The 12,011-nt window shown below is 49.7% G+C and overlaps 1 protein-coding gene across 1 annotated transcript; it reads right to left on the bottom strand.

Annotated features, from left to right (window-relative positions):
• Positions 1–1,811: 1,811 nt before the first annotated feature.
• On the bottom strand, positions 1,812–10,779 carry LOC134470608 (uncharacterized). The gene is made up of 2 exons (XM_063225492.1): positions 10,235–10,779; positions 1,812–4,844 (listed from the first exon to the last, which is right to left on the bottom strand). Exon 2 carries the CDS (start codon positions 4,775–4,777, stop codon positions 2,903–2,905), a length of 1,875 nt encoding a protein of 624 aa, XP_063081562.1. The 5' UTR covers positions 4,778–4,844; positions 10,235–10,779; the 3' UTR covers positions 1,812–2,902.
• Between the last annotated feature and the right edge of the window lie 1,232 nt (positions 10,780–12,011).

Genomic DNA, 12,011 nt, shown 5'->3' with positions numbered 1-12,011 from the left:
TTCTTTTTTTTAATTCTCTAAGTGGACTTGAATTCTCACTTTAGTTTCTTCCTGGGTCGAGGGGACCCACTTCTTCCCTTCTTGTCTTCCCCATGGTGCCATATTCCAGCATCTGGATTGTTTCTCTCAAAGAAGCTATTTATTCTGCTGCTTACTGTTCTGCCATCTTCCCAGACTGGGCCAAACATGGTAGATTCTGCCAGCCTAGGGCTTAACTATGTCTAACATGACATTCACCCAAGGTGATAGTTGGCCCAAAGAATTAACTTATCTATCCAAAGTATCTCTTATGTTTCCTTGTCTCTCTATCATGATAGAATCTTACCAGGACAGAAACTCTCAATTAATACATATTCTGCTTTTAACTTCCAATGTTCCTAAAATTCAGTCTTTGACTTTAGAGAACACGAACTCATATCAGACATCTAGGAAGTTGTGAGATTTTTTCACTTCTATCTGCATGGAGAAAAATGAACAGAGAATGACTAAGTGCTCATCTGACACAACATCAGGATCAGGAGCTAAAGACAGAGAGCCTAACCACTAGAGTTAGGGTTTTTTTATCCTTTTGGTATCAGGGTTCAAACTCATGTTGTTGCATTTTTCAGGCAGGCGTTGTGCCTCTGAGCTATATCCCAGGTCTTAACCCACTGTAGTTAGTTTTGACCATTTTAAACCAACCTCTTCCAGATTCCAACCCATTTCAGAGCTCCCATAATACAACATCACCATTGTGGAGCTTGAGGGTCTGGGAGAGTCTTTCCCATACAGCCTGTAGCTTATAGAAGTTATAGAGTAGTGTCATTGTACCAAAGAAAGGAAAAGAAAGTGCTCTAAAGAATATAACTGCATATATATGACTTCTGGGAGAACATGGCGGACAGATAACAGCAACTACCGGAGGCTCTCTGAAAACTAGGCTCAGAAGCCAGGTATGGTGCGGACTAAAGAGACATAAGCAGGTGGAGTTATGCTCTGTTGACTCAGGAACGAACTCGGCTGAGAGAAACCAACTTGGAATGCAGTCCTGGTGCTAAAACAGGAACAGAAAAGCCTCGCTGCTGAGGCTGGACCCCACGCCATTTGGGTTTCCCGCCGCGCGGTGGCTGGCTGCCTCTACATCGGCTCGGCAAGGAGAGAGACGCACGGAAACTCTGAGAACGGGAGTCTACGAATGGAGTCGAAAACAGGACGGGCACGGAGGCACGTTCTGACCTGTGGCGAGGTGAGTGAGAGAAACTGACACTCCACCACAGTTTGACTCCAGCGGACTTTCTGGGCCCGGGCAGTCCTGCGGGAGCAGGGCGCGGTGGCGACTCCAGCCACACATTCCCCTCTCGGGCAGGATTGGTGAAAAGTGCCTGGCCTGCGTGACGCTGCCGGCGGACCCCGTAGGCTGGCCCAACCCAGATCCCAGAGCCCGACGGAGGCCGGGAGGGGCGGGCCCCACGTAGGCTGCCTGGTGTGCAGCAGTGAGTGGGAACACCTAACCGGCGCAATTTGATCAGGCTGTGGCTGACAGGGAGAGAAGCTGGGCCTCTCATATAAGCTTGCATATATAAGGAACAGAGAATATGGGAAGAGGCAGCAACAAGAAAGGCTCCTCGGCCCCCAATTCTGAGAAACAGGCAATAGCAGACACCGCACCATTACACATAAGGCGCCATATAGAGAGCCTCATAGACCAATTCAGGAATGAAGTTATCAATGACCTGAAGCTAGAAGTATGCAAAATAGTTAGAGAAATGCTAAGCACTGTCGGTGTCGATCCCGGCCGGCAGGAAAAAACACACGACACGAGTAGTCGGCGGATAGCCTCTGATTTATTTTCTCTCTCCGTACGCCCTGTTCCGGGATCTCGGATCCCGCCTGAGGGAAGCCTCCTCTGGTCCGTTCCCTACGGCTCCTTGTGTGCTTCTCTCAGCAGTCCCTCTTCTTGGTGTGTGTCCTCGCCCCAGGGGTGGTGTCAGCATATATATGGACACATCGACCAATCACATCAAAGTAGGCAAGACGAGCTGATTGGCCAGCGTCAGCTGTTGCTGGGCAGACTAGCTTACAGGGCGTGTTGTTTACTAGCTAGGGAGCAGGAAATGGGCGCCATCTTGGCATACTCGATGGGAGGGGTAATCTAGCTCAGGCTTCACTCCTCACCACAGGCCTCATATCACTCGGTCGACGGGAGGGGCAATCTAGCTCAGGCTTCACTCCTCACCACAGGCCTCATATCACTCGGTCGAGCTCCCAACATCTCCCCCTTCTTTATTTATTAAGATAGGGTGGTCTGTGGGTCCATGTGAGGTGTCTGGGAGTGGGCCTATTTCGTAGGCCGAGGCATGAGAGAATGTAGAGGTCTATACCCTGCTGTGCATCACCTTGTCTCGTACATATCCTTGCGCCAGGACCATGCTCAAGGTGAGTGGTTCATTTTTTCGCAGGGCCAGGCTTTTGTGAACCGAACCTGGATGCATATAGACATTCATTCCTGCCTTCCCCTCAACCCTCGAGGCGGATGGCACTGCAGTACCCTTGGTCTCGCATCTCAATGCCATAACTCTCACTCCCTAGAGGACCCTCGGAGTAGAGCCTGTCTTAGGTTGATCAGGAGAACTTCTCCCGTCTTACCCGTCGTTGGCTTGCCCACTCAACTCTTAAAGCTTATATCTTGGGGGAGACACGGAGGGGTCAGCCGAGTGACATTTGAGGAACCGCGTAATCACTAATTACCAACCATAATCCCCGTTCACTACAATCACTAATTACTATTTTCTAATTATCAATGGGAACACGCCTTAAGCGTGGGGTCCTTCTAGTCTAAGTTCGCAGCCGCGACGGGGAAGGAGACGTACGTAATAATACTAGAACATCCGTAAGAATAATGGCGAGGGCAGCCACGTACTGGTTAAAGGAGCCGTGCCTTTCTAGCCTGAGCCCAGAAAACGCTAGGTGTGGAATCCCCTTGACTCTGGGCCAGCAACATCATCAATGTCATATGTGTCTTTTGGGTCGCCCTTATCGACCGCAGGCACCTAAGAGTCACGAGAGTGACAATCACAAGAGCAAGAATGATCCCATACGCAGGAAGTGACGAAGGTTTGAAGAAGGAGCCTATCTGGCTTAGGACATCATCAAAAAAGGAGGCTGTAAGTATAGGCACCTCTATCTGATCTAGCTGCCGGATAGTCATATCCAGGCGCACGCTAGCGTTCCAAAAGGAAGAATTATAGGTGGTGAGAACATAATCCTGAAATTGCCTGTAAGCCGAACGGTTGACCTGGATGGGGGTAACGCACAACTGGGTGAATGCCCATCTGGCGTCACATAAATTGTTAGCCACCTCCCAGAGTCCCTGGACTTCCTGAGCGATTAGGTCGATCTGCTGCTGTAACGCCATTATGGCGTTGTGCTGGAGGAGGTTGACTTCTTGTTGCTCCCTCAGCGCCAGGGAGGTGGTGTCCGTAAGATTGGTAAAGGCCTGAGCCGTCAGCGTAGACTGGGTCAGAGCAACGGCAGCCGTCACAGCCGTCGCAGTCAGAGTCACGAACAGTGCTGTCAGGGCCGCTGTGATCCCAAAATCTCTCTTACGTCTGAGCATGGGTAGTTGGTCCTGCTGATAGACGGGATGAACCCAAACAGATTCGTTAAAGGGAACCCACATCAGTGGGGGTCGAAGAGCCAACATAGCATACGGGAAAGACCCATTCCAGCAGTTCCCTGTAAAGCATGGTTGGTTACTGCACTTAAAGGAGATGTCAGCAGAGAATACCCATAAGTAGGGCGGTTTTACGCATGCAGCCTCAGAATTAAGGGTGACATTGGTGGTTCCATTAGAGGCAGAAGCGTTAATAGCGAGCATGGGTCTTAAGTCCATGCAGGCTCCGGTGGAGAGGCACAACCAATTTTCATTAAGGGGGAAGGGGAAGCTTATTGCCCACTTGTTGTTCACTCTCAGGTAGGACTCCCACCAGGTCAACGCGAATATGTTGTTACTACCGGATGGAGGAGAGAACCGGGACCACCAAGACATGTTTAGATGAGTCACTCCCACGCCGTCGACAGTACAGGGCTGCCATGAAAGTTGTGACAGGTCCACCATCTGTCTTTTTCGGCTTGGGGACACACGGTATGGGCATGTGGGGAAATCGGGACGGGTGTGCATGGCTGCTCGGGGTTTGCAGGTTGAGTTAAAAGTGATGACTCCGCCGCTAAGTGTGCCAGCTTTAAAACATCCAGGCGAATGCAGGGATGGGACAGACAACCTCACCGTCAGGGAGGTATTGTACCATTTTACAAGGAGGGGCAGGAAGCTAACGCAGGATCCCCGGTGACACGAGGGGTTACTATTAGTGGAAAAAATGACCACGTCATTGGTGATGGGAAGGTCAAAACGTATGGGTCTGATGGTTAACGGTATATCTGGTATGCAAGGCAATCTGGCGGAGCAGTTTTTTGCATACAACTTTGGGAGAGAGGGGGCTGTGGTGGAGATAGCGGCTAGCGCTGGCGGATGATGTATTGCTGCCCACACCAAGTCTGCTCCTATTTCAGTAGTGGTGGTGAGCATCAAAACCAGAAGGAAGGGGGCTGCCGGAAGGCGGCGTGGCCTAGCCACTCTGGCTGCACCGTACCCTAAAAGAGAGCCAATTACTATCGAGAGCATAATCATTACTGTGTCCCATAAGTCATACGGTATTCCTCGGTCGAGCAGCAATATCCTGGTCGGACCGATCTTGATTAGGCTGTCCGCTGCCGTTGAGTTTTGGAGTGTCTCCTGCATTATGTTTCGTTGGATTCGCCACACGCGTCAGCCGTTCTGGGACCCACAATGGTTCTCGTCCTGGTTCCTGCGGGAAAACACAAACCGCACCTCGGTTCCAGCTAACTACTGGATCCGGGCCCATCCATTGTCCCGTCAGGACATCTTTCCATTTCACCCATCCCCTATTGCCAGGAGATGGATTACAATGTTCCATGGCCGGGGAGTGATTGTTGTTATTCAGGTTCAGAAAATTGTATGTGAACAGTGCCATGGAGAGCCGTGCCTTTGGGGGCAGGCCCTGACTTATTCCCCCTTTTTGTTTTTGTAGAATATCTTTAAGGCTCCTATGAGCCCTTTCAATAATTCCTTGACCTTGGGGATTGTATGGGATGTCATGTTTTAACTGTACCCCCATTTTTTCACAGAACTCATTAAAGGCTCTGCTTGTATAAGCTGGTCCATTATCAGTTTTTAATATTTTTGGTTTGTCCCATGCGGCCCAAGCTGTCAGGCAATGATTGATTACATGAGACACCTTTTTGCCAGTTTCAGCAGTCGCAAATATAATATGAGAGCAGGTGTCCGTAGAGACATGAACATATTTAAGAGATCCGAATTCTATCATATGTGTGACATCCATTTGCCAAGTGTCGCCAGGAATCAATCCCCTGGGGTTAACTCCCGTTGATACGACGGGTGTGTATGTGGCGCAAGAGCCGCATAACCGTACGATGTCCCGCGCGTCAGCCCTGGAAATGTGGTACTGGTTGGCTAACGTCCTGGCGTTGACATGAAATCTGTCATGAAACAGACGGGCTTGTTCTATTGAAGATAACATATTGAGTATCCACAACGGGCGAGTGGCCACGTCAGCTGCCGCATTGCCCTGTACCATGGGCCCTGGCAGGCGCGTATGTGCTCTTATGTGAGTGATGTATATTTTGTTGTGTCTATTTATCAGCAGAGTCTGGATAGACAAAAACAAATTAGTCACTTTGGAGGTTGGCTTAATCGGGCCCGCAGTCTCAAGGACCTGCATGGCATTAACAACGTATTTTGAATCAGAAACAATATTAAGGGCCCCTGGGAACTTCTCGAGGACGGTTTGTACAATTTGTAACTCTACCACCTGTGGTTGATCTGGTTCAAATTGTATGCTGATCGGAGGCATACCTGAGACCACATAAGCCCCTATCCCGGTTTTTGACCCGTCCGTATAGATCGTTGTTGCAGGAGTAAGTGGTGTGGACGCGGTGATTTTTGGAAATATCACCGGATGTTGAGTAACAAACTGTAGTATGGGGTCCCTGGGGAACTGGTTGTCTATCTCCCCAAGAAAAACACATCTCAGGATGGCCCACGTATCTATACAAGCAGTCAGGATTTTTATTTGAGAAGCGGTATAAGGTACCCGAATAGCATGGGGTGCAGAGCCAAAATGTTGGATAGCCCTGCCATGTGCCTCCAAGGCCAGGGAAGCGACCGTTTCCGGATAATGTTCGATAATCTTGGCAGGTGAGACCTTAGGGTGCACCCACAAAAGTGGTCCCTTTTGCCAAATCACTGCCGTAGGTTGAGAAACGGTCTGCAACAAGCAGACCTCAAAAGGCTGTTCTGAGTCAATTCTCCGCAATGCAGCTGTACTTAGGGCTTCCTCTATCTTTCTCAGAGCAACTCTGGCTTCCGGGGTGAACTCCCTGGGGGAGGCAATATCCGGGTCTCCTTTCAGGAGGTCGAACAGGGGCTTTAAGTCCGAGTTAGGGATGTGTAAATAAGGTCTGATCCAGTTTATATCTCCCAGCAGCTTTTGCATGTCATTCAAGGTCCTTAGGCTATCTGTTCTGATGGTTACCTTTTGTGGAGAAATCGATGTGGGGGAGACCTTGGTGCCCAGGTAGGTCACTATGTCTCCTCCCTGAATCTTGTCAGGGGCAATATGTAAATTTGTCTTTCTCAGGGCCCTGACCAATTGGCCAAGCATATCCTCCAACTCAGTCACATCTTTTGCACTGATTAGCAAATCATCCATGTAATGAATACATCTAATTTTGGGGAAGGCTTCACGCAAGGGGGCCAGTAGAAAATCAAGATACATCTGACACATGGTGGGACTGTTGGCCATACCCTGGGGTAATGTAACCCACTCGTATCTCTGATCAGGACTCTCTTGGTTAATGGTGGGTAGGGTAAAGGCGAATCTGTGGGTGTCCTCTGGATGCAGGGGGATTGAGAAAAAACAGTCTCTAAGATCTATGGCATAGACTGGCCAGGACCGAGGGATGGCTGAGAGGGCTGGTAGTCCCCTCTGGATCGCCCCCAGGGGCTGCATCTGTGAGTTGACAGCCCTCAGATCATGGAGCAGCCTCCACTTGCCTGATTTCTTCCTGATAACAAAGACAGGGGTATTTCAAGGGGAGGTTGACGGCTTTACGTGTCCCGCCTGAAACTGGGTTTTGACTATCTCAGTTAATGCTAAAAGCTTCTCCTTGGGTAAGGGCCACTGAGGCACCCAAACTGGATTTTGAGATTTCCAGGTGATCTTAATTGGAGCGGGCAGGAGAAGTTTCTCAGTGACCCCTAGGAAAAACCCAACCCGTGTCTACCTTCCCTTTTTTCTACAGGTACGGGGGATGTCCGGCCCTGCAGGGCTGCGCCCAGGCCCTTGCCGGGGACATATCCCTGATTTTTGAGTATCCCTTTGGCTTGGGGAGAGCAGGTGGATGTAAGAGTGACATCCATCTGGGTGAGAACGTCTCTTCCCCACAAGGATACTGGCAGCTGCAAGACAAAAGGTTGAAAATGTCCTCGGTGACCTTCCTCATCACCCCAAGGCAGGGTCACGGCACTAACCTGGGGGGCAGCCACTATCCCCAATCCTTGGAGTGTGTTGTCAGCTGTGTTGGTAGGCCAACTAGGGGGCCAGTCTTTCTTGGAGACGATGGAACGGTCTGCCCCTGTATCTAGGAGTCCTGTTATCTTTTTTCCGTTAATCCTGAGCGATAGCATGGGCCTTTTATCAAGAGTCATATGAAGTCCTTCAAAAATTTCCTTAGAGGAGCCAAGTCCCTGACCCCCTCTAACCCGTTGACCGGACCGGGGTCTCTCATGGAGACTGGGGAACAGTAAAAGTTGTGCTATCTTATCCCCTTCATCAATTACTATGGTCCCTATATGAGATTGTACCATGATTTTGATGTTTCCTAAATAATCTGGGTCTACAACTCCAGGGATCACGGTAAGGCCCCGGAGGGCTGTGGAGGACTGTCCAATCACTAAACCAACTAGCTTGTCGGGTAGTGGTCCTTTGGAGGTGGTTTCAACCACCTGAACGCCCATATCGGGTGTTAATAGGAGTCTGGAGGCGACACAGAGGTCCACGCCTGCTGGCCCGGGGGTGGCCCCTGTGGGGGGGTGCCATCTTGTGTTGTCCTGTCTAGGGAGTGGGGGCCCGTCCGTAAGGAGGGCCCCCTCTGGCCGTTTTTTGGCTCCGTAGTCTCCCTGCCACTAATACGGTTCCCCTGGGCATCAAAAATAGATCTACAATCTTTTGCTTTGTGAGAACCTTTACCGCACCTTTCGCAGGTTCCCGTTCGTCTGTCTGATTCCTGTCTCTTGGATATAAACTCCCCCTGTCCGGTCTTGGGGCAGTTTTTCCTTATATGGCTGGGATCCCCACACTGGAAACATCCCCTGGGCTTACCAGGGTGATTGGTCTTCTGAGGCCCTGTCTGTTGTAAGGCGGCGGCTAAAAGGGCAGCCACGCCTGAGTTGGATAATGGCCCCCCTATTTCTCTACAAATTTTAATCCACGCCTCTATGTTTTTACCTTTATGGGGTGCTATGGCTGCCCTGCAGTCCTTGGTGCACTGTTCGAAGATTAACTGTTTAATAAGAGGAGCAGCAGCACTCGGATCTGAAAAGAGTCTGTCAGCTGCCTCCTGCATTCTGGCCACAAAATCCACAAAAGGTTCTGTGTTGCCCTGAACAATTTTAGAGAGGCATTGTGAGGCCACCCCTGTGTTGTTTACCTGCTTCCAGGCGCGGATGCCTATGTTATGTATCTGTTCATACACATTTGGAGGGAATCTAGTTTGATCTTGAGCGTACTGACCCTTACCCATAAGCATATCCTCATTTTGCCCCCTATGGCCCCTAGCCGCATTTTTTTCAGCCTGTTCGGCGGCAAACTCAGTATACCAGGCGCGCCAATCCAGAAAAGCCCCGGGGGCCAGGCAGGCTTTAGCCAGTTGGGTCCAATCACTGGGCGTCAGAAAGCCACCGGCAGACAAATTCTCCAACATAGTTATAGTGTAAGGAGCAGTAGGGCCAAATGTGGCAACCGCATTTTTAAGCTCCTTAATTTGCTTGATCTCCAGTGGTTCCCAGTAATTGGGTCCTTGGCCTTGCGCTAGGAGCACCGGATAAAGCCCACATTGTTCATACTCATTCGCCCCTTGAGGAATCTGTTCCATTCTAAATGTCCATCTACGAAAATACCTTCCCTGGGACCTTGGCATTTTTTCACAGGGTGGTGCCTCCCCATGAGATGTCTGTCCCTCCCTATCACAAAATTGTATCTCTTTGTAACATGGCCGACCAGTCTTTGGGGCACAAGATGGCGGGTCGCCAGGCAGACAAGATGGTGGCCCTACATGTGACAACGGTCCAGGCCACTCCCTCCATGGGGGGGGGTGACGGAGGATGGCCCCAGGCCGCCATCTCACCACAGGAACCGGTGTTTGGGACCTCCCAGGGTGGCGCGGAAGGCTCTACGGCTTTCCGTTGGGGAGTGCTCAGGAGTTTCCTTCCCTTCTCTAGGTCTGTCTGCATCTTGACTAGGTCTCTACGTAAAGCTGCAAAGGGATTAGGGGGGTCACTTGCCTCATTGTCCTCGCCTTCCGAGGTATCTGAGCCCGAGGAATCCGAGGCAGGGGGTACCTCTCTCTTGCCTCGCTCTCGCGAGCGCCTCCGCACGCTCCCTGCGACGGACCCCTCTCGGGAGGACTCCGAACGGGCCCCTTCAAAAGCTCGGCGGGCCTGAGAGAGCCCATCTGCGCTATCCTTAGCCCCATTCCTCTCCCCTTTGAGGCATGAATGAATCATCTCCCAGAGCGGCCGAACCGAAAGTGGGAGTCGGCGCTCCTCTTCTGCTCTTTCTAAATCCTTACCTAATTTCTCCCAGCAAGGTAGGGACAAGTGCCCCGTCGGCAGGAACCAGGGTGCCGCCTCATCTACTTGTTGGAGAAACTCCGTAAGTGTCTTGGAGCTCATTGATATACCTGAAATCTTGAGCAGGTCTTTCACCGCTCTTACCAGTGACTTGGAACTCTTAGTGGGTAAGTTGCCCATGCCTGTCACTGAGGAGTCCGTTCTCACCGTGTGAGGCTAACCTGCCACATACACGTGAGCTTGAGGGGAGTCTAAAAAGCCCTGTAGGTGCGCGCCACCCAGAGCCCAGGTTTATCCCCTACTCACCTGTCCTGCAGAGCAATACTGGAGCGTCGTCCGCCTCGCCTCGGGGGTGATCAGTTCCCCGTACGGGCCACCAAATGTCGGTGTCGATCCCGGCCGGCAGGAAAAAACACACGACACGAGTAGTCGGCGGATAGCCTCTGATTTATTTTCTCTCTCCGTACGCCCTGTTCCGGGATCTCGGATCCCGCCTGAGGGAAGCCTCCTCTGGTCCGTTCCCTACGGCTCCTTGTGTGCTTCTCTCAGCAGTCCCTCTTCTTGGTGTGTGTCCTCGCCCCAGGGGTGGTGTCAGCATATATATGGACACATCGACCAATCACATCAAAGTAGGCAAGACGAGCTGATTGGCCAGCGTCAGCTGTTGCTGGGCAGACTAGCTTACAGGGCGTGTTGTTTACTAGCTAGGGAGCAGGAAATGGGCGCCATCTTGGCATACTCGATGGGAGGGGTAATCTAGCTCAGGCTTCACTCCTCACCACAGGCCTCATATCACTCGGTCGACGGGAGGGGCAATCTAGCTCAGGCTTCACTCCTCACCACAGGCCTCATATCACTCGGTCGAGCTCCCAACAAAGCACCACCCAAGAAAAAACAGATGGTGGGATGGAAGAACAGAAAAAGAGGGGAGAATTGTTTGATGGAGAAAACAGGGAAAGCATAGAATACGTGAAGCAGGTTCAAAGGGACTACCAAGAAACTAAGAAGTCTATCGAAGACTGGCATAACAGCTTGAAAGAAACTAAGGACAGACTATCTGAACTGGAGGGCAGAATTGTAATATGGGAGAATGAAATGAAAAACTTCTTAAAAATAACAAAGAAACAAACAGCAATAATACAAAGACAAGAAGATGATAAGAGGATCCATAACTTAAGGATTAAGAACATAAAAGAAGAAGTAGGGACACAAACAAATGAACTACAAAAGCTACTCACAGAAATAATCCAGGAGAATTTTCCTAATTTAGCAAAAGGTAAAGATACTCAGATGTATGAGGCATACAGGACCCCAGCTACCTACAACCCAAACAGAGCAACACCCAGGCATATAATAATAAAAATTCCAGAAATTCAATACAAGAACAGAATATTAAAAGCTGTCAGAGACAAGAAACAGACCACTTACAAGGGAGCACCCATCAGAATTACAGCAGATTTCTCTGCACAAACCATCAAATCACGAAGAGCGTGGGGGGAAATAATTCAAGCTTTGAAAGATAATAATCTCCAGCCAAGATTGAGATATCCTGCACAACTGTCCCTGGAAATTGATGGAAAAACAAGGTGCTTCCAGGATAAAGAGGAACTGGGGGAATTTGCAACCACCAATTCAACTCTACAGAGAGTATTGCAGGATATTCTAAAAAAAGAAAAATACAAAGAATCCAGAAATAATGGAGGCCACAACGAATGGAGCAGAGAACAAAGTGAAGAAGACAAACTGACAGCTACTGACAGAATAAGAGCTCAACAGAAATGAGGCAGAGAAGATTGGATGATAGGAACAGCTATTTTGGAGAAAATGACATCTTAATAGGTAATACTGATTTAGTATCATCTTGTTTTGAAGTCTCATCTAGCTTTTGTCCTTCTGTCTCCAATGGTCCAAATAGGTTGTATCTTACTGGATTTTATTATGTACGATAGTATAAGCAAAAACCTTTTAAAGACAAGGAGATTATACAGAAACCATTGTTCATTTTCTGTTAGTCGATTCTAAATACTCTGTAATGCTGTCATTCTCTTAAATGGTTTTACATTGTTTTGATATACTTAATGCT

Source organism: Cavia porcellus, unplaced genomic scaffold, assembly GCF_034190915.1.
Source record: "Cavia porcellus strain 051 isolate PalLab524CR breed Dunkin Hartley unplaced genomic scaffold, mCavPor4.1 scaffold_1, whole genome shotgun sequence".
Classification (NCBI taxonomy): domain Eukaryota; kingdom Metazoa; phylum Chordata; class Mammalia; order Rodentia; family Caviidae; genus Cavia; species Cavia porcellus.
This window is presented reverse-complemented; position numbering and strand designations above follow the sequence as displayed.